We start from the raw sequence: 23,924 nt of genomic DNA, 5'->3' as shown, positions 1-23,924 counted from the left end.
GTTGTCCCTATTAATTTCCATGATAACTTCTTCCTTCCTTCCAATTCCTTTCTTCTTTCCTTCTACAAATATTTATTTGTGCTGAGGCTATAAAGGTAAACAGGATAGGTTAACATACTCGCCCCAATTGACTTTACATTCTACTTGGGGAAACAGACAATAAACAAGTAAACAAATATGCTGTAGTATTCTGTTCAATAATGTAATGAAATGTGATAGAATGGTAAGTGCCATGAGGAAAAATAAAAGCAAGGTAAAGGGAGAGAAAATGATGGAGGGAAGGTACTATTTTAGACAGATTTTTATTGGAATTAGTCTTCCAGTGAAAATCTTTATGCATTCAACCTTTTTGATCTTTAGAATTATTTCCTAAGGATTAATTCTCAGAAATGGTATTATTAGATCAAAATGTGAACATTTTTAGTGCTCTTAATATATCACTAAATTGTTCTTTCCTGTGTTTAATCCAAAATGCGATACCTCTTGGTCTCATCTGTCTCCTCTGGCGAGAATTCTTCTCTTCTGCCTAACCACCTCTTCCACCACCACCCCTCAACCTCCACCTCCAGCCTTCCACAGCAAACCCTGTTCTCCCAACCATTTCCCCAACTTGGTCACCAGTAATGAATTGTCGTCTGTGAGGGTGTGTAGCACGGAGCCTGGAACAGAGCTGGTGCTCATGTTGGTTGCATTAGTGAGACCTTGCTCAGCCTTTCAGGCCTGGCCTAAATGCTCCCTTTTTAGGAAGCCAACTTTAAGCACTCCACTGGACTCGTCCTTGCCGTCTCTTAAACACTGATACTATGTTTATACAATTTTCCAGACCGAACTTCATGCAGACTGCCTTTATTGCAGTTTTTCAGGATCATTTCTTCTCTTCCCGAGTAAGTCACATCGTCATTGAAAGCAATGGCCAACCAAGTCTTACACGTTTAGATTCCCCACAGTTCCAGCAAGTGTCTTACACATAGTAGGCTGCAGAAAAATAATTTGTTGACTAACCAGATGAATGAATATTTCCACTTACTACTTATAATAGCTCAAAGAGTTAAGGAAGTAGCATCAGAAAACAAAAAACATTTTTAAATTGTCAACGTTGAGCATTTTAATTAAAAGCATTATATAACAAAGATATTTAAAAGTACTTTCTTCAGAAAGGAATCTTTTCTAACACAATTGCTATCCTTATTTCTGCAGATACTTTCCCATTCTTATCAACATGCATGCTCTTTTTTTTAAAAATAACTGCATTCATAATGTATACACCTAAATGATTTATTTTTCTTCCAAGAAGAGAAAGTAAGTTAACAAGCCAGAGTGAGCAGAGCCAGAGTGAGATGGTGGCAGAGCTTGGAGCAGAGCCCCTTCTCCCACAGAGACTGCCATCAGTAATGTTGTGATGCTGATGGGACACAGCCCTGGGACTGATGCACCACTGCACACTGGCCTGAGGCATAGCCATTTAGAGTGTGGTGAACCCTGGGGGGGAATGAAACTTAGGGGAAATGCTTAATGGGCATTTTCTACAGAATGTTTTTCTAAAAAATAAATGAAGTATTAGACCGAGTTCTCTCTTATGCCTTCAAGTGAATGCAAATACTGAGTTTTGCTTCCATCTATTCTTGTAGTGCCTCTTAGCAAGCCCTCTACACTGAGAAGGCACGGTTTTTCTGCTCTAGGCAAACATGCTCATTCAGATATATGACTCCCTTGCTCTCTCTGGCTTTTTGTAAAGCCATACTCACATTTTCTTGGTAATTGGACAAGCCGAAGTATGTACCGGTACAGAACAGTTAGGAATAAATTTGTGTAGGTCCCTCTACTCTTCTAGTAGAAGTGCTGTAGTTTGGATGCAGCCAGACTGCCTGGGGTAAGGTATTCTGTTCCGCCCATAAATTTGTTCTCTGAGGTTTTTTGATGTTTTCTAAAACCACTCCTAGGTAAAGTCGATAAATGAGCCAAACTTATTTCTGCTTTCCCAATATGTTTCTGCTCATTCCCCCTTTTGTAAGTCCTCATTTTCCAAAGAAATGCCCTTGTGTGATCTGCTCCACTGTACCCGGTCTTGCTGCTGGATTTCATGTTTTAGACTGAGTCACAAGCTCACATACTTACATATAACGGAATTGAGGGGAGTGGCTGGATGAGGGGCAGTGAGGATTAGAGCAGATGGGTACATATCTGAGGGGACAGCCATCACTTAGCTTTAGCCTGTGGTTGCCTTCTGATGATGTGGGCCTGGTGTGGCTGATCTTCCAATTTTTCATAAGAAGCCAGAAACTTAGATTTTTATGCTCATTATTGTGTTGTCTCAACAAACATTATCTGTGGGCCAGGTAATTATCTGTAAGTTTGACAGTTTCAGTATCTATTCTAGACCTTTTCCATCCTATTCACCCAGCTACCCACTCATCAGACTGTGCCTTTTCAAAGTGCCCCAGGTCAGGGCTTTGTTTTTCTTGTCAAGCAATGCCTGACTCCTGCAAAAATGCTGATTGCTATTCTTGGTGTACTTCTCTTTCATCTGTCTTCCCTCACCACCTCCCCCATCCAGTTCATCATCACATCCTGTTGATTTTAATTCCCAAATAGATCCTGAATCTATTCTTCATCCCTCAGGAAACAATGGTTTAACCTTCCAAAAAATTATTGAAATTAAGAAGTTTCAGGGCTCATAACTTGAGATGTTTTGATCAGACCGAGATTTCTTGCTCCCTTGACTCTCCCTGAATGTTGAAACATAGATCACATACTTAACCTGCCACATTAGTGACATCATTTTAACTAGAAGAATCTCATAGGGTATACACATTTACAACTGCCTACTGACGCTGTCTTTCCTGAGTATAGGATATCACAATTAAGATCATTAAGATTATTTGTAAGGCAATATTAAGAAAATTGTTTGGGGAAAGTGTTTTCCAGTTACTGGAGAATTTAATTTAAAGTGAAATCTGACAGATGCTAATTTTCAGGCTGGAATTCTTTAAAATCTTCAAAATAAAACCCAAATGTAAATGACATTTTTGCTATTTGAAATAAATTGTCAACAAATACTTGATCTTCTGACATTCTGCCACCCCCTCCCAGTAAAAACAAAGAATTTGTCCTCCCCTACTCTTTCCCTGTTAAGCAAACCATACCTCAGTCCAGGCAGTTGGCTGAAGCAGAAAAATCCAGAAATCCTTGATGTATTTTTTTTTCCTTACCTTCCTTCTCTGTCTTCCCCACCCACCCACCCCCCATCCAATTTATTATCAAGTCCTATTGCTTTTGCCTTTCAAATTGACCTTGAATCTTTTTATTTCCATTATTCTCTCCCTATGCCAAGTTACCATCATCTCTCAGTTTGACCACTGTAGTTGTCTCCTTAAATATCTCTACATTTCCTTTCATCCCCTCCTTCAGCTATTCTCAGTAGTCAAAATAATCTTTTTAAAATGTAAAACTTAAAACCTTTAATACTTCCGACTGCACTTAAAATAAAATTCAGAAATCTATATGGGGTCCACTAAGCCTGTGTAATCTGGCCCTTGTCCATCCTTCCAGACTCATCTCACATATTCCCTGTTTTTACTGTGCTCCAGCCTCCTCTAGCACTTTGGACTTTCCGAGCTTTTTTCCTGTTTGAAGACTATTCCCTCTGCTCATTCCTCTTCCTTCTACTCTTTGTCTGACTAAGTTATACACATTCTCCAGGCCTCAGATTAAATGTCACTCTTCCAAGGAAACCTTTCCTGACTCCATAATCTGTGTTAGGTTTCCTTCTTAGACACTTTCATTATACATTATACTTTTCCTTCATGATACTGGACATAGTTACTGTAATTTATAATTATTAATTTCTGTGTTGCTTGTCTAATGTTTTTCTTTCCCCTAACTCTCTACTCTCTCTCTTAACCCTCTAATCCCCTGTGAGCTCCCTAATAGACCTTCTCTGTTTTGTTCCAACTGGATCCTCACTGAGTATCTAGAACACATTAGATCCTCAATAAGTATTTGTTGAACAAATTAAAGGATGAAGTTAATTGTGCTTCACATTCTAGTATTTTTCTTAGTTATCCTACATCTTCACGTGAGTTGGATAGTTCTTTGGAGGATGCAAAGAGTATAATTTACAACATCATGGTGATTAATTACACCCTAAGAATGTTTAAAAACAGAAAGCGAACTTTTTTGTGTGATCCTAAGTAGTACATCCCTCTTTGGTTAATGTTGATTATAACGACAATTCTCTTTTTGGTTCTTTCATAGACGAAAAAGGCGTAACTTCAGTAAACAGGCCACAGAAATCTTGAATGAATACTTTTACTCACACCTCAGCAACCCCTACCCCAGTGAAGAAGCCAAAGAGGAGCTGGCCAAGAAATGCAGCATCACAGTGTCACAGGTGCAACAGGACTCCATGGGTCTGTCTTGTTTCCCCGTTGATTATAGGAACCCTATTTCCTCTTCAGGGCATTCTTATCAAATTTCATATCCAAATGTTTCATCATCAAAGGAGATATAAAGAAAATATAGATATTTCCACATTTTTATGCGAGCTTTTAAAGCTTAGATAATTTCTTTTAATCCTAAATGTCAAGGAGTCTAGATAATCACCTGCTGCCCTAGTGGAAATCTATAGAAAAAACATAAACATGCCATGGGGAGAGACATGGTTTTACACTTACGTGACTCTTCAGTATGGCATGTAGTTCTGCTTTCCTGATTTAGATGACTGGTCTAAGCTTCCACCAGTGAGAAAGCAATTTATTTGTTGCCAAAAGGAAATTTAATATAGCCCTATGGTGAAAGTTTGAGGAATTCACCAAGTCCTTTCCTGAAAACCATGCTATGATATTTGGGTCTCAAAGATTTCTTTGCTTTCTTGTTATCCATTAAATAGAAGAATTAAGTTCATGCCTATCCCCACTTTTTTTGTTTTTGTTGTTTTAAATGTCTGTTTGTAATAAATTGTGCCCCTGAAGTTAGCTGTCATCTTCTAACAAAAATACACTTAGTTTTAGGCAGATAGACTTGTATTTTAGATTGAGGGTTGGAAACAAATAATTAAGCAAGCAACTGTACCTCCTTAAAAAATAAATATATCCTATTGGAATTAGCTCTAAAATATAATTTATTTAATACTCATATTGTTGTTTATAGATTGCCATTTGAATAACATTTCTTCATAGCATGCAAATGTGGTAGTCACCAACCAGTTCTTGGAGTGGCACTTAAGGAAAAGCTGACCCTTTCCAGAAATTTCAGTGGTCCCTAGAGGTCACATGACATAAATTTTAAAGTAGCCTCTAAATAAATACTCCTATATATTTGAAGTTCAAGATTCTAAAGATCCCCTTCACATTCCAGTGAAAGTTTCATATTAGTATTTTATTTTAATTTTATTTTAATTTATTTATTTTTATTGAAGTATAGTTGATTTACAATGTTGTGCCAGTCTCTGCTTTACAGCAAACTAACTCAGGTATACACAGACGTTCTTTTTTTTATATTCTTTTCCATTATGGTTTATCACAGGATATTGAATATAGTTCCCTGTGCTATATAGTAGGACCTTGCTGTTTATCCATGCTATATATAATAGTTGACATCTGCTAATCCCAAACTCCCAGTCCTTCTCTCCCCCACCCACCTCCTCCTTGGCAACCACAAGTCTGTTCACTGTGTCTGTGAGTCTCTTTCTGTTTTGTAGATAGGTTCATTTGTGCCATATTTTAGATCCCACATATAAGTGATATCATATGGTATTTGTCTTTCTCTTTCTTTCTTTCTTTCTTTCTTTCTTTCTTTTTTTTTTTTCAGTATTTATTTATTTATTTGGCTGCACCGGGTCTTCCTGGCGGCACTCGGGATCTTCGTTGCCACAGGCAGGGTCTTCGTTGTGGTACTTGGGATCTTTTAGTTGCAGCACATGAACTCTTAGTTGCAGCATGTGGGCTCTAGTTCCCTGACCAGGGCTCGAGCCCGGGGCCCCCTGCATTGGGAGTGCAGAGTCTTAGCCACTGGACCACCAGGGAAGTCCCTGTCTTTCTCTTTCTGATTTACTTCACTTAGTATGATAATCTCTAGTTGCATCCACATTGCTGCAAATGGAATTATTTCATTCTTTTTTATGACTGAGTAGTATTCCATTGTATATATGTAGCACATCTTCTCTATTCATTCGTCAATGGACATTTAGGTGATTTCCATGTTTTGGCTATTGTGAATAGTGCTGCTGTGAACATAGGGGTGTGTGTATATTTTTGAATTATGGTTTTGTCTGGGTATATGCCCAGGAGTGGGATTGCTGGATCATACGGTAATTCTATTTTTAGTTTTCTGAGGAACCTCCACAATGTTTTCCATAGTAGCTGCATCATATCAGTATTTTAAGTCATTGTTATTTAAGGGAATATGGTCTGGGTTTGAGAAAATTTAGCTCTTATTTTGGCATTACTTTCCATAGAACCTCCAGAGCAATCTTAGATTTATAATTAAGATTTCATTTAATAGTTATTGTCACTCCCTTATGATATAGTGGCATGCCTTGATTCCTTTTGCTCAGTTCGAAATGGAATATAATTGATTTGGGCTACCAGTTTATGAAGACATATACTATATAAAACATTACTACCACAAGCACCTACTACTGTATAGCACTGGGAACTATATTAAATATCTTGTAATAACCTATAATGGAAAAGAATCTGAAAAAGAACATATAAATCAACTATACTTCAATTAATACAAAAACCATAGATCAGAAAAAAAAATCACTATCTGGGCTATGTAGTACTCACTGCCACTTGAAATACTAAGGAACAGTATAATATGCTGGGTCAGATAGGGAAGATGAAATTTAAAGTATATTCACTTCAAGTGGATGTTTTCTGGTGTGAGCATTTCCCCTGAACATTAGTGAAAGCATTGGGCTTGTACTGAACACCAGCTGATGATGCCAAGTCTAGTTTTCCTCCTCTCACAAGAGCTCTCTGACTTAGAACTCAGATATTTGTGGGTCCAGTTTAAACTAAGGTGTTTCATGCTTCCGCTCCTTTTCTTGCTTTTCTTTTTTACTTCTATAACATATTCACCATTGGAGAATAACACAGATTATATACATTTTTTGAAAATCAATATAATCCTAGTTTTTCACTGGGTGTACTAGCATCTTGTGTGTGTGAAGTAGGATTTCTTAACACATGCTTGTGTAATGAGTGAGAGAAGTTTCCTTCTGACTATTCTGAACTAGGGAGGCTTTGCTGTACTTCTAAAATTGGCTAGGATCCCATTTACAGATTTTTAAAAAATAGTTAATTACTATGTTCATTTCACTGGTTTTCTATAGAAAAATAGCTTTGTTCGTTTTGGAAATATTTTAGTAATTGCTTGAGATAGAAATAATATAGACATAGACATATTTCTCTGTCTAAAAAGCAGACTTTATGACCTTCTTCTCTCCCAGATCAGCTTTTCAAGTGGAGAATTTCAGCAATCAGTGGAAGATTCAATGTAAATTGTGACAATTTCCTCTCCTTTGTACCTTTTTAATGCTTAAAAATGTTATTTCCACTCAACCATTCCCTTTTCCCCCACATCTCTGACATGAAAGCAATAGTGAAAATTTTCACTATTGAAGACATCAGTTGCTAGCCTTTTTTATTTTTTGCCACACTGTGCAGCATGCGGGGTCTCAGTTCCCTGACCAGGGATCGAACCTGTGCCCCCTGCAGTGGAAGTGCAGAGTCCTAACCACTGGACCTCCAGGGAAGTCCAGTTGCTAGCCTTTTAAATTAGTATCTTTTTTTTGCTTTTTAATTTTATTTATTGATTTGAATTTTATTTTATTATTTTTCTACAGCAGGCTCTTATTAGTTATCCATTTTATACATATTGGTGTATATATGTAAATCCCAATCTCCCAGTTCATCCCACCACCACCACCACTACCCCTTTCCCCCCTTTAATTAGTATCCTTTTGTTTAAGTTGTTTAGAAGTGAAAGCAGAGAATATTCCAGACCTGACAGGTGAACTAATTTCTAAATAGAAAAAGCAGTGTTTTAAATATACATCATACTAAAATACAATAAAATTTAGAATTCAGAAGTTGTTCATGGGACTTCCCTGGTGGCGCAGTGGTTAAGAATCCACCTGCGAAAGCAGGGGACACAGGTTCGAGCCCTGGTCCAGGAAGATCCCACATGCTGCGGAGCAACTAAGCCTGTGCTACACGACTACTGAGCCTGCCCTCTAGAGCCCACGAGCCACAACTACTGAGCCCACGTGCCACAACTGCTGAAGCCCACGTGCCTAGAGCCCATGCTCCGCAACAAGAGAAGCCACTGCAATGAGAAGCCTGCGCACCGCAACGAAGAACAGCCCCTGCTCGCCACTACTACAGAAAGTCTGCATGCAGCGGAGACGCACTGCAGCCAAAAATAAATAAATAAATTTATTTTTTAAAAAAAGAAACTGCTGAGAAAAAGAATAATTAAAAAAAAAAAGTTGTTCCTATACAAAGCTAACTTTAAAACATTGAAACCTCGAGAGGAACCAAGATGGCGGAGTATAAGGATGTGCTCTCACTCCCTCTTGCGAGAACACCAGAATCACAGCTAGCTGCTGGACAATCATTGACAGGAAGACACTGAAACTCACCAAAAAAGATACCCCACATCCAAAGACAAAGGAGGAGCCATAATGAGATGGTAGGAGGGGTGCAATCACAGTAAAATCAAATCCCATAACTGCTGTGACTCACAGACTGGAGAACACTTGGACCACAGAAGTCCACCAACTGGACTGAAGGTTCTGAGCCCCACGTCAGGCGTCCCAACCTGGGGGTCTGGCAACGGGAGAAGGAATTCCTAGAGAAACAGACTTTGAAGCCTAGTGGAAATTGATTGCAGGACTTTGACAGGACTGGAAGAAACAGAGACTCCACTCTTGGAGGGCACACACGAAGTAGTGTGTGCATTGGGACCCAGGAGAAGGAGCAGTGACCCCAGGGGAGACTGAACCAGACCTACCTGCTAGTGTTGGAGGGTCTCCTGCAGAGGCAGGGGGTGGCTGTGTCTCACCTTGGGGACAAGGAAACTGGCAGCGGAAGTTCTGGGAGGTACTCCGTGGCGTGAGCCCTCTCAGAGTCTGTCATTAGCCTCACCAAAGAGCCCAGGTAGGCTCCAGTTTTGGGTTGCCTCAGGCCAAACAACCAACAGGGAGGGTACCTAGCCCCACCCATCAACAGTCAAGCGGATTAAAGTTTTACTGAGCTCTGCCCACCAGAACAACAGTCAGCTCTACCCACCACCAGTCCCTCCCATCAGGAAACTTACACAAGCCTCTTAGATAGCTTCATCCACCAGAGGGCAGACAGAAGAAGCAAGAAGAGCTACAATCCTGCAGCCTGTGGAACAAAAACCACATTCACAGAAAGATAGACAAGATGAAAAGGCAAAGGGCTATGTACCAGATGAAGGAACAAGATAAAACCCCACAAAAACAACTAAATGAAGTGGAGATAGGCAACCTTCCAGAAAAAGAAATCAGAATAATGATAGTGAAGATGATCCAGGACCTCGGAAAAAGAATGGAGGCAAAGATCGAGAAGATGCAAGAAATGTTTAACAAAGACCTAGAAGAATTAAAGAACAAACAAACAGAAATGAACAATACACTAACTGAAATGATAACTACACTAGAAGGAATCGATAGCAGAATAATTGAGGCAGAAGAACGGATAAGTGACCTGGAAGACAGAATGGTGGAATTCACTGCTGTGGAACAGAATAAAGAAAAAAGAATGAAAAGAAATGAAGACAGCCTAAGAGACCCTTGGGACATTAAACGCAACAACATTCGCATTATAGGGGTCCCAGAAGGAGAAGAGAGAGAGAAAGGACCAGAGAAAATATTGGAAGACGTTATAGTCGAAAACTTCCCTAACATTGGAAAGGAAATAGCCACCCAAGTCCAGGAAGTGCAGGGAGTCCCATACAGGATAATCCCAAGGAGAAACACGCCGAGACACATACTAATCAATTTGGCAAAAATTAAAGACAAAGAAAAATTATTGAAAGCAGCAAGGGAAAAATGACAAATAACATACAAGGGAACTCCCATAAGGTTAACAGGTGATTTCTCAGCAGAAACTCTACAAGCCAGAAGGGAATGGCATGATATACTTAAAGTGATGAAAGGGAAGAACCTACAACCAAGATTACTCTACCCGGCAAGGATCTCTTTCGGATTGGATGGAGAAATCAAAAGCTTTACAGACAAACCAAAGCTCAGAGAATTCAGCACCACCAAACGAGCTCTACAACAAATGCTAAAGGAACTTCTCTAAGTGGGAAACACAAGAGAAGAAAAGAACCTACGAAAACAAACCCAAAACAATTAAGAAAATAGTCATAGGAACATACATACCAATAATTACCTTAAACGTGAATGGATTAAATACTCCAACCAAAAGACACAGGCTTGCTGAATGGATACAAAAACAAGACCCATATATATGCTGTCTGCAAGAGACCCACTTCAGACCTAGAGACACATACATACTAAAAGAGAGGGGATGGAAAAAGATATTCCATGCAAATGGAAATCTAAAGAAAGCTGGAGTAGCAATACTCATATCAGATAAAATAGACTTTAAAATAAAGAATGTTACAAGAGACAAGGAAGGACACTACATAATGATCAAGGGATCAATCCAAGAAGAAGATATAACAATTGTAAATATATATGCACCAAACATAGGAGCACCTCAATACATAAAGCAACTGCTAACAGCTGTAAAAGAGGAAATCGACAGTAACACAATAATAGTGGGGGACTTTAACACCTCACACCAGTGGACAGATCATCCAAAATGAAAATAAATAGGAAACAGAAGCTTTAAGTGACACAATAGACCAGATAGGTTTAATTGATATTTATAGCACATTCCATCCAAAAACAGCAGATTACACTTTCTTCTCAAGTGCGCACAGAACATTCTCCAGGATAGATCACACCTTGGGTCACAAATCAAGCCTCAGTAAATTTAAGAAAATTGACATCATATTAAGCATCTTTTCTGACCACAATGCAATGAGATTAGAAATGAATTACAGGGAAAAGAACGTAAAAAACACAAACACATGGAGCCTAAACAATACGTTACTAAATAACCAAGAGATCACTGAAGAAATCAAAGAGGAAATCAAAAACTACCTAGAGACAAATGACAGTGAAAACACGACGATCCAAAACCTATGGGATACAGCAAAAGCGGTTCTAAGAGGGAAGTTTATAGCAATACAAGCCTACCTCAAGAAGCAAGAAAAATCTCAAATAAACAATCTAACCTTACACCTAAAGGAACTAGAGAAAGAAGAACAAACAAAACCCAAAGTTAGCAGAAGGAAAGAAATCATAAAGATCAAAGCAGAAATAAATGAAATAGAAACAAAGAAAACAATAGCAAAATCAATAAAACTAAACGCTGGTTCTTTGAGAAGATAAACAAAATTGACAAACCATTAGCCAGACTCATCAAGAAAAAGAAGCAGAGGACTCAAATCAATAAAATTAGAAATGAAAAAGGAGAAGTTACAACAGACACAGCAGAAATACAAAGCATCCTAAGAGACTACTACAAGCAACTCTATGCCAATAAAATGGACAACCTGGAAGAAATGGACAAATTCTTAGAAATGCACAACCTGCCAAGACTGAATCAGGAAGAAATAGAAAATAGAAATAGAAAATAGGAACAGACCAATCACAAGTAATGAAATTGAAACTGTGATTAAAAATCTTCCAACAAACAGAAGTCCTGGACCAGATGGCTTCACAGGTGAATTCTATCAAACATTTAGAGAAGAGCTTACACCCATCCTTCTCAAACTCTTCCAAATAATTGCAGAGGAAGGAACACTCTCAAACTCATTGTATGAGGCCACCATCACCCTGATACCCAAACCAGACAAAGGTACTACAAAAAAAGAAAATTACGGACCAATATCACTGATGAATATAGATGCAAAAATCCTCAACAAAATAGTAGCAAACAGAATCCAACAACACATTAAAAAGATTATACACCACGATCAAGTGGGATTTATCCCAGGGATGCAAGGATTCTTCAGTATATGCAAATCAATCAATGTGATACTCCATATTAACAAATTGAAGAAGAAAAACCACATGATCATCTCAATAGATGCAGAAGAAGCTTTTGACAAAATTCAACACCCATTTATGATAAAAACTCTCCAGAAAGTGGGCATAGAGGGAACCTACCTCAACATAATAAAGGCCATATATGACAAACTTACAGCAAACATCATTCTCAATGGTGAAAAACTGAAAGCATTTCCTCTAAGACTAGGAACAAGACAAGGATGTCCATTCTCACCACTATTATTCAACATAGTTTTGGAAGTCCTAGCTACGGCAATCAGAGAAGAAAAAGAAATATAAGGAATCCAAATTGGAAAAGAAGAAGTAAAACTGTCACTGTTTGCAGATGACATGATACTATACATAGAGAATCCTAAAAATGCCACCACAAAACTACTAGAGCTAATCAATGAATTTGGTAAAGTTGCAGGATACAAAACTAATGTACTGAAATCTCTTGCATTCCTATACACTAATGATGAAAAATCTGAAAGAGAAATTATGGAGACACTCCCATTTACCATTGCAACAAAAAGAATAAAATACCTAGGAACAAACCTACCTAGGGAGACAAAAGACGTGTATGCAGAAAACTCTAAGACACTGATGAAAGACATTAAAGATGATACCAACAGATGGAGAGATATACCATGTTCTTGGATTGGAAGAATCAACATTGTGAAAATGACTATACTACCCAAAGCAATCTACAGATTCAATGCAATCCCTATCAAATTACCAATGGCATTTTTTATGGAACTAAAACAAAAAATCTTAAAATTTGTATGGAGACACAAAAGACCCTGTATAGCCTAAGCAGTCTTGAGGGAAATAAATGGAGCTGGAGGAATCAGACTCCCTGACTTCAGACTATACTACAGAGCTACAGTAATCAAGACAATATGGTACTGGCACAAACACAGAAAAATAGATCAATGGAACAAGATATAAAGCCCAGAGATAAACCCACGCACCTATGGTCAACTAATCTATGACAAAGGAGGCAAGGATGTACAATGGAGAAAAGACAGTCTCTTCAATAAGTGGTGCTGGGAAAACTGGACAGCTACATGTAAAAGAATGAAATTAGAACACTCCCTAGCACCAAACACAAAAATAAACTCAAAATGGATTCGAGACGTAAATGTAAGGCCAGACACTATAAAACTCTTAGAGGAAAACATAGGAAGAACACTCTTCATAAATTACAGCAAGATCTTTTTTGATCTACCTCCTAGAGAAATGGAAATAAAAACAAAAATAAACATATGGGACCTAATGAAACTTAAAAGCTTTTCACAGAAAGGAAACCATAAAGAAGATGAAAAGACAAGCTCAGAACAGGAGAAAATATTTGCAGATGAATCAATGGACAAAGTATTAATCTCCAATATATATAAACAGCTCATGCAGCTCAATATTAAAGAAACAAACAACCCAATCCAAAAATGGGCAAAAGACCTAAATAGACATTTCTCCAAAGAAGACATATAGATGGCCGAGAAGCACATGAAAAGCTGCTGAACATCACTAATTATTAGAGAAATGCAAATCAAAACTACAATGAGGTGTCACCTCGCACTAGTTAGAATGGGCATCATCAGAAAATCTACAAACAACAAATGCTGGAGAGGGTGTGGAGAAAAGGGAACCCTCTTGCAATGTTGATGGGAATGTAAATTGATACAGCCTCTCTGGAGAACAGTATGTAAGTTCCTTAAAAAACTAAAAATAGAATTACCATATGATCCAGCAATCCCACTACTGGGCATATACCCAGAGAAAACCGTAATTCAAAAAGACACGTGCACCCCAGTGTTCATTGCAGCACTGTTTACAATAGCCAGGTCATGGAAGGAACCCAAATGCCCATCGACAGACAAATGGATAAAGAAGATATGGTACATATATACAATGGAATATTACTCAGCCATAAAAAGGAAGGAAATTACGTCATTTGTAGAGACGTGGATGGATCTAGACACTGTCATACAGAGTGAAGTAAGTCAGAAAGAGAAAAACAAATATCGTATACTATTGCATGTATGTGGAACCTAGAAAAATGGTACAGATGAAATGGTTTGCAGAGCAGAAGTTGAGACAGAGATGTAGAGAACAAATGTATGGACACCAAGAGGGGAAAACCACAGCGGGGTGGGAATGGTGGTGTGCTGAATTGGGTGATTGGAATTGACATGTATACACCAATGTGTATAAAACTGATGACTAATAACATGCTGTATAAAAAAATAAATTAAATAATATTCAAAAATAAAAGAAAAACATTACCAAGGACAACAAAGCAGGGAAGTAAAAGCATCTCTCCTTGCAAAAAAAAATTGAAACCCACTGATAACAGGCAACTAGAGCAATACTATTTTTGCTAGATTTAAAGTATACGAATTTGATTTATTCTTTATTGCTTGAAGTACTTAAAATACTGTTTAAAATACTTAATAATTAGGAATAAGTAACGAATTTTCAGAAGAAAATGTTAGGAAGTATCTTTAGTAGTTTGAGAATAGTCTTTATAAAAACAAAATGTGTAAACAACAAAGGAAAAGGCTGATAAATTCAGTGGTAGGACATTTATCAAAGTACTTAATAAAGACTGTGAAACATCAACATGATACAACCATTTTAGTAAAGATTGGATCAGACAAGAATTATCAATAGAGGGACTTCTCTGGTTGCGCAGTGGTTAAGAATCCTCCTGCCAATGCAAGGACACGGGTTTGATCCCTGGTCTGGGAAGATCCCACGTGCTGCAGAGCAACTAAGCCTGTGTGCCACAACTACTGAGCCTGTATGCCACAAATACTGAAGCCCACACGCCTAGACCCATGCTCTGCATGAGGAATAGCCCCCGTTCGACGCAACTAGAGAAAGCCTGTGTGCAGCAATGAAGACCAAACGCAGCCATAAATCAATCAATCAATCAATAAATAAAACACTAAGACTTGTTTCATATTTTTTTAAAAAAATTATCAATAGATATTAAATCTAGGAGGATATCTGTATGAAGAACATGGTCTTAAAGTATCTCTCCGTAGGCCCTTTATTTGTTGCAAGGGATACTTTTTTAGAAAGGCAATTATAGAGTGGAGAAATGGAATAAAACCCTGACCAGGTGATTAGATGATTGTAATGATTAGATGATTCATCACCAAAGAGGGGCAAATGGACATTGTGTGTAGTATTTTGCCCTGGAATGTAACCTGAATGTAATCACTAGAAAACATCAGACAAACCCATAATGAGGAATGTTCTATTAGGAAGAAAACGTGGGGAGGGAGCAGTATTCTTTACAAATGTCAAAGAAAGGCCATGGAAATGTTCTAGATTAAAAGAGGCAAAAGACAAATGACATGTAAATGCAATGATCAACCCTAGACTGGATCCTCTCCTGGAGGGAAGAATGCCATAAAAGAATTATTGGCTTAAATTTACTAAAGTAAATTGTAATTTTTAATTGTACTGTGGTTATATAAGAGAATATCTCTAGTCCTAAGAAACACACACTGACTTACTTAGGGGTAAAGGGCCATGGTGTATATAATTTACCCTCAAATCGTTCAGGAAAAGAAAGTGTGTTTATATATGTTTGTGTGTGTGTATGTGTGTATATGTGTATATATAAACACATACATACAAACATACACACACACACAGAGCAAGTGCGTGTGTTTGAGTGCACAAAAATGCTAAAATGAATGGGGCAAAATGTTAGTAACAGGTGAATCTGGGTAAAGGGCACACTTACATGTTCTTTACACTATTTTTATTCTTGCAACTTTTTTTGCAAGTTTGAAATTATTTCAGATAAAACCTTTTTAAAATGTGAAGACAGGCCACAAACTGTAAGAAGATATTTGTAAGTGTATAAGCAAGAGAATTAAAATGTAAAATATATAGGGAACTCCTATAAATTAATAAGAAAAAGACAAAACCCATTTGAAAAATAGGCAAAAACACAAACAAGGATTTCATAGAAGAAGAAATATAAATGGTCAATTATATGAAAAGATCCTTCTTATTAGTTATCAGGAAAATGTGATTTTAAAACTACAATAAAATAACATTTACATTTACTGGTTTGGCAAAAAATCCTAAGACTGAGCGTACAAACTCTACACATTGTTGGTAAGAATATACAGCAGCAGGAACCCTTAAATATCATTGGTAGGAATGTAAATTGGTATAGCCACTTTGGAAAACTTTTGGCATTATCTTATAAATTTGAATATACACATATCATCCAATCCATGATTTCAGATGAAATTGCCCTAGGAAATTGCCCTAGGAAACCTCTCGTCTGTGTATATTAGGAGACATGTAAAAGCATTCATAGTAACACCGTTTGAAATGGCAAAAAACTTGATATAAGCGAGTTTTCCAGTTTATTGACTGGAGAAGTGGATAAATCCATTGTGGTATAATTCTACAATGGATTGCTATATAGCAGTGAAAAAAGAATGATCAACAGCTACACACATCAATTTGTGTGAATTCTAATATTGAGTGAAAAATGCCAATTTTTCAGAATGTAGAATATATATAGTATGATATCATTTTCATACAGTTAAAAACCAAGCAAACAGCATATTATTTAGAGGACACATATATATGGTTAAATATAAAGAAACAAAGGGAATGATAAAAAAAAATACTCAGTTAATTAGAATGGGGTTAAAAAGAGATATTCAAGGAGTTTTAGTGGTATTTTTGGTAGTGTATTTATTAAGTTGAGTGGAGGATTTACAGAGGTTAATTTAATTTTTATGCATTATAAACCTACATATATAAGCTTAGGAAGTCATATGTGAATTATTAAATCTAAATAAGAGACGTTTTTAAAGAATAATTCCATTCATTTGTTAACAAAAAATTTATTGTAATACCTATTATGTGTCAGATACTGTGCTAGGGATGGAAGAGACATCTGTGAACTTAACAGGCTGAACTCCCTGCCATACCTGATAGAATTGTGTACATCTCTCACCAAAAGATATATATAAGAATATCCTTAGCAACAGTATAATAGCCAAACTAGAAACAATGGAAAGGTCCATCAATAGGAAAATGGGTAAATAAAAGTGGTATATTTATATGTATTTGGAATATTATGTAGCAATGAGAATGAATGAACTAGACTATATGTAATTACGTAATGCCAAGTGAAAGAAGTCAAGCACTTAGCATATAATTTCATTTATTCCAAAGTTCAAAAACAGGCAAAATTAATCTTAGTGTTAAAAGTCAGGATAGTGGTTTCGCTTGAGAGAACAGTGATTGCAAAGGGGAACGTTTCTCAACCTAAATGATGATTTGATGGGTGTGCTCACTTTATGGAAATTCATCAGGCCCTGTAGTCATGATGTATGTCCCTTTTTTGTATATATAGTTTTCATTTGACTAAAAAGTTACTTACTTACATAACAACAACAAACTTGCCCTTATGAAGCTTAGATTTTCCTGGGATGATACAAACAGGTAATGTACGTAAATGATAAATTAGAAAGGGATAGGCGTTATGGAGAGAAATAAAGGAGGGAAGGAGAGCAGTGAGGTAAAGGTTGTAATTTTCAATAGGGTTGTAAAGAAAACCCCTCCTGAGAAAATATCTTTTGGTAAAGATTGAAGAAGATGAATGATCAAGCCATGTGGCTAATTGGTGAAGAACATTCCAGGCAGAGGGAACAGTAAGTGCAAAGACGCTGAGGTAAAAGTAACCTGAGCAAGTGGGGGATGTGGTAGGAAATGAAGTCAAAGGGACTGTGAGGTCCAAGTGGTACAGGGACCATGGTATAGACCATGGTAATGACTTGGCCTTTTACTCTAAGTGAGATGGAAAACGAAGGAGTGATATGATCTGACTTAAGTTTTAACAGGATCACCATAGTAACTGTATTGACAATAGACCATGGGCGGCAAGGGGAAGCAGAGACACTAGTTATGATGCCACTGCAATAATCCAGGCAGAAGATGATGGTGGCTTGGACCAGGATGATAGTAGTAGAGGCCATGGGAGGTGGCTGCATTCCAGATAATTGTGAAGGTACAACTGAGGGTTTACTGATAGGATGACTCTAACATTTTTGGCCTGAGCAGCAGAAGTATGGAGTTGTCATTAAGTGTGTTGGGCAAGGATTTGGGAGCAACAGGTTTTGGGGGGAAGATCAGGAGTTTGGTTTTGGACATATTAAGTTAATATATATTATAGGTTTTTTAGGTTCACTATATAAATAGGAAGAGGTAAGTGAAAATTTTACAATTTATTTTAGTCCTATGTTAATTTGTGCTAATATATTATAAATATAAATATCCTTAACATAGATTTGCAGACTGAACTTAGAATTTGAAATCTTTGATTTCTTAAGGGTTAGTGTGATTTAGTAAGCTGGAGTTCCCCTTTTACATAACACTGTAGAAAGTCACAAAAAAAGAAATTATTTCAAATGTCATAAGCACTGAGAATCATACTTAAATTGCCATATATTCTTTTAAAAATATATTTATTTACTTTATTTAGGCTGCGCGAGGGGTCTTTGTTGCGGCATGCGGGATCTTTAGTTGCAGCATGTGGGCTCTTTTTAGTTGTGGCATGCAGGATCTAGTTCCCTGACCAGGAATCGAACCTGGGCACCCTGCCTTGAGAGTGCAGAGCCTACCAGTGGACCACCAGGGAAGTCCCTGTCATATATTCTTAATCAGTGGGACAGATATTGATATGCTTTTACTTTTCGGAATAGAGCTAACTTTCATTGGTTATTCAAGTTAGTGAGTCACAAAAACTCCATTGTTCTCCTGATTCCAATTTTGAATTTAAATAACTCGGGCCCTACTTTCCCTGCTAGGTGTTTTTAGAATGAAAAATGTTAACTTATTCTTCATTGCTACTGTAATTGAAGTGTACTGTAAAGAAAAGATTGATTTTCTTTTTTAGCAGATGAGAACCTGAAATAATAGAGTGGTTAATCGGCAGCATTAAGATTCATTCATTCATTCATACATTCATCCAACTAACATATATTAGAGCTTTTAAAGTGGTGCATAAGACCCACTTTCATAACAGTCTAATGTGGAGAAAATTATATAACACAGATGCAGAGACATGTTCAGAGAAGTTAAGTGATTTGACAATGGTCGCAAGTCTCCGTGAGTGGGAGAGCTAGAGGTTCTTAGAGGTTCTTTTTTTTTTTTTAATAAATATTCATTTATTAATTTTTGATTGCGTTGGGTCTTTGTCGCCGCGCACGGGCTTTCTCTAGTTGCAGCGAGCGGGGGCTACTCTTCGTCGTGATGCATAGGTTTCTCACTGCGATGGCTTCTTTTGTTGTGGAGCACGGGCTCTAGGCACGCGGGCTTCAGTAGTTGTGGTGCACAGGCTCAGTAGTTGTGGCTCGTGGGCTCTAGAGTGCAGGCTCAGTAGTTGTGGCGCATGGCCTTAGTTGCTCTGTGGCATGTGAGATCTTCCTGGACCAGGGCTCAAACCCATGTCCCCTACGTTGGCAGGTGGATTCTTAACCACTGCACCACCAGGGAAGTCCCTTACATAGAGGTTCTTGATAAAAAGGAATAAAATCGATTTTTACTTTTTTTCCTGCAAGAGGCAATGTGATTCCTCTGTCTCTGGAGCCCTGGCTCAGGGTCCTGGTTTGTGAGGTGCAGGCTGGGCTTATATCACTAAGGCTGCATCATTTCCCCGTAAGCTACTTTAGAGACTCCAGGCTAGTTAGTAGTCTGAGGTCTCCTTACTCATTAAACTACTTATTCCAAAGCAGTGAATATTCAGTAAGCTAATTAAAATTTGTAAGTAAGATTTCCTTATTAAAAAAATCTATTAAAATAGGAAGAAGCCTGTTAAAATAATAATTAGAGCAGGAAAAAAAAGATGACTATCAAATTACAGTATCTTTTACAGCTATCCATAAAAGCCTTTTCAGTTACTTTGGCAGTAGATAGAAGGCAGAAGTGGATTTCTACTGTAAGTATGCAACTGGTGCACTGGAGACAAGTTGAAGGACAATGGCAGCTATTTTGTTGAAGTGATTCTTTCACACTGTCTTAAAAGAAGGCTGCAGACCCTCTGTTCTGTAAAGTCTCTGAGTGTGTGTCCTAGTGGAGATGCGACATCATTAAACAGTGTGCAAAGAACAAAGGAGCAGGTTGTAAAAAGATGAGAGCTTTGAGGATATTGTAACACACGTACAGATAAGGCATATCTGCAAGATTTAAAGAAAACGGGAAGCCGCTGATTTTTTTGTTGTTGTTGTCCTCCTCTATAAACAATCAGCACCATGATTAGCTTGGTGCCTAAAGCTTGCTCCAGGGATGTCAGGTATTATATTTATTTTAGGGAACCTTTTTTGAGGGCGTCTCTAATACTCGTTGGATGTGATACCCAACTAAGGATAGAAAGACTATTTCCAGATTAGATGTAGTGTTTTTTGAGTTTTCCTGTCAAGAAGAAGCCATATCAGAATCATGGTCCCTCAGGTTTTTGTCCCGTTCACCTCCTTGTCTGTTCTTTCCCTTTGAGTATTCCTGTCAGCCTCTCCTCCTGCCTGTCCGTCATCATTGCATCTCACCTTTCCATTTCTTCACTTCTGTGGTCAGACCAACAGGCCAATATATCAGTCAATTCCAGCAGAAAACAGATGGGACACTCAAATTAAAATAATTTGAGGAGAGTTTAATAAAGCGACTATTTACAGAAGTGTGGGCAGAGTGTAGGGAAACCACAAAGGATAATGCTGGTACTGCTTGGTTCTGTTACTACCACTTGGCCTGAAGAGATAAGGAAAATTATCAGAACCCAACCAAGACATAGAAGCTGTGTGGAGGCCAGTAACTGAGACCTTAAGTAAATGCAGTATTACAGTGAGGAAATCAGGGGAACAAATACTCTGACCTTGCTTTGTCTCTTCTCATCTCCTACCAGTGACTTCCTTTGTCCAGAAGCCCGAGGGCATATAGGTCAGCCTCTTGGGGCCCAGAACAGAGTGAGAGTAGGTAGGGAGGAGTGAAAAGAGGAAATACAGTGTAGCCCGAAGGGCAAAGACATCTGATCAGAACCAGCTCTGAGTTCAAGCCTCCTGGCTTCCCACTTATTTCGATTCTGTGGTATTCCCACCCAGGAGATCTGGCATTCTCCAGAGATGCTCTTGGGCTTCCTTTGTTCTTGTCTTTTGGCTTCTCTTCTCCTTTCTTCTGTCAGCTTATGTGGAGAGCATATTACTTTTCTAAAACAAGTATGGATTTTGAGAGTAGAAGCTACATACAGTAGAAGTAAGTTAATTTGATCCATCCAAAGGTACTTACCAGGACTTGGGGCTGTTTTCGTAATCCACTCAACAGGCACTGAGTGCCTACTTTGACTAGACACTGTGTTTGGCACTGTGGCAAAGAAAGGTGAATGAGATAAGGTTCTTTTCCCTGAGAAATGTCAAATTTCTTGAGGGAGACAGACAAATGTGTTGTTGACAGGATACCAGAATTGTCCGGGGGACTGTACTGGTGCATATGGGTGCCATCGTGGAATATGGTATCAGGAGGGGTTTACTGAGGATTAGGAAAGTACCCCCAACTGAATAGCTCTGTGACCTTGGGCAAGTCATTTAACCTCATTTCCTCATACGTATAATTTGAATAAAAATAGCATGTACCTCATAAAGTTATGGGAGTTTCAGTAAGAAGATATATGTAAATCACCTAGGAGAGTGCTTATCTAAGAATAAGAAAAAATATAATAATAGTTATTATTTTGCTGTTTCTGCTGCCTGGGATGGTCTAATCCTATACCCCCTAAACATATGTGTAAATATTTTATTAATTACTACTCTTTCAAAGCTCACTTCAAATATCAATTCCTCAAGAAAGCTTTCCTTGAACTTCCAGTTGATATCCTCCATTATATATTCTCACAGCTTCTCATACTTTTCCTTGATAACACTTACCACAATTATAACTAAATAAAGAATTGTTTAATGTTGTTCCTCTGATAGATGGTGAATTCCCCGTTGATTGGGACTGTGGTCTTATTCAGCACTATATCCTGAATGTCTAGCAGATGTACAACACATAGTATTTGTTGAAGAAATGACTTAGATAGAAAGTCACGCTGGAGCCTGATTGGGGAAGGTCTGCAATTATGATGTTTAGATGTTTAGATGTCTGTAATTATGCCTACAGTTATGAGGCTGAACAGTTTAGATGTCTGTTTTGCATTAACTAATTAATTATACAACAGTCATTCAATGAGTGATTTCTGGTCACTGTGCTACATATAACAGTGACTACAATAGAGGTTCTGTCCTTGTGGAGCTTACATTCTAATGAGGAGAGAAGGATAATTTATATATATATGTATATATATACACGTACATAAAAAACTATATTATGTTCTATATCTTATATTTTAATTATAAATAATAACATATATATATATATAATGTCATATGGTAATAAGTGCTATGAAATAAAATAAGGGCAATACAGATTTCTGGGTTTGGGTGAGGTGAGCAGATTTATGAAAGAGAAATTAGCACCAATGTGTAAGGTCAATTTGAAGGGGAAAACACTAGAATAAGAGCGACTACATAGGAGATTAGTAGCATAGTTTAGGAAAGAGGTGGTGAATATTCAAATTAAGCCACTGAAAGTGGAAAATGGGGATGGATTTTAAAAGTATTTTGGAGATAGGACTGATATTTTGGAGATTGGGTTAACAATTGGATATGGATGCGAGAAGGAAAGAGTAATAAAAGATAGTGGAGGCTTTTAACCTAGATAATTGAAGATGGCAATATTATTAGCGGATATAGGAAACACATAAGGAAATGCTGGGAGCTTTTCTTTTTTCTCTTTTCCTCTCTTTAATTTTTTTGTTTTGTTTTGTTTCTTTATAGGAAATGCTGGTTTGATGGAGGGGAGATTAAAGATTTGTGGTAGTTATGCCAGATTTGCATTGCCATCAGGATCCCAGTTGGGAAGTGTTCAGTTTGGAAATATAACTTAGGAGAAAGGTCAAGTTTAAAGATTTAGCTTGAGAGTCATTCACTTAAATTCATAGTTGAAGGGATGATGTTGCTCAGGAAATCTGCAGGTAAGAAGAAAATAAGGCCGGGGTAATGACTTTTCCATGGGTTGTTTGTCAATTCTGAGAGGTTAAGCTGTGCTTTTGACAACTTTGGAGGGCTGAGAAGGCAAGAATTGGTGTCTAGGTATCTAGGACTTATCAAGGAAGGATACCTTGTTTCCCTGCTTTGTGTTAGGATTTATACTGATACTATCAGAGCTACATCCTAGTAGTAGGGGTGCACTGGAAGTACATAGACCCTTGCAGAAACTGTAATTCTGTTTCAGAATACCTCAGTCCTTGAATTGGATTGCTAGTCCTCAAAGGTGCCTGGACAAAGCAAATATATATATATTTTTTTTTTTGTGGAGAAAGATAGCATCATTCTAGGCTTCAAGTTGTTTCTATAAACAAAGCAAATAAAACATTGGGGACACAATCTGAAAAAAAACAAACAGACCTACGAAAAGACATAACAATATATACTGAAACCAGCAGAAATGACAGACAATAGGAACAGATCCACAGAACTCTAGAAAATAAAAGGATCTGATATGGACTGTAAAATAGTATCATTATATATATATATATATATATATATATATCTCCAAGGAAATAAGCAAACCAGAGAATTTTGTCAGAGGACTGGAAACCATAAAAAAGCTCGTATGGAAATATTAGAACCAA

At 37.6% G+C, this 23,924-nt stretch overlaps 1 protein-coding gene across 2 annotated transcripts in view; it reads left to right on the top strand.

Moving 5' to 3' along the window:
• Positions 1–23,924, top strand: part of PBX3 (PBX homeobox 3) — a 230,638-nt gene that overhangs the window by 181,245 nt on the left and 25,469 nt on the right. For both annotated transcript variants that reach the window (XM_060014147.1, XM_060014146.1), the window contains exon 5: positions 4,255–4,390. In XM_060014147.1, the coding sequence (XP_059870130.1) occupies positions 4,255–4,390 (136 nt within the window). The remainder of the gene's footprint in view (positions 1–4,254; positions 4,391–23,924) is intronic.

Source organism: Delphinus delphis, chromosome 6 (assembly GCF_949987515.2).
Source record: "Delphinus delphis chromosome 6, mDelDel1.2, whole genome shotgun sequence".
Taxonomy (NCBI): domain Eukaryota; kingdom Metazoa; phylum Chordata; class Mammalia; order Artiodactyla; family Delphinidae; genus Delphinus; species Delphinus delphis.
Note: the sequence above shows the minus strand (reverse complement) of the source record. Positions and strands in the feature narration are given on the sequence as shown.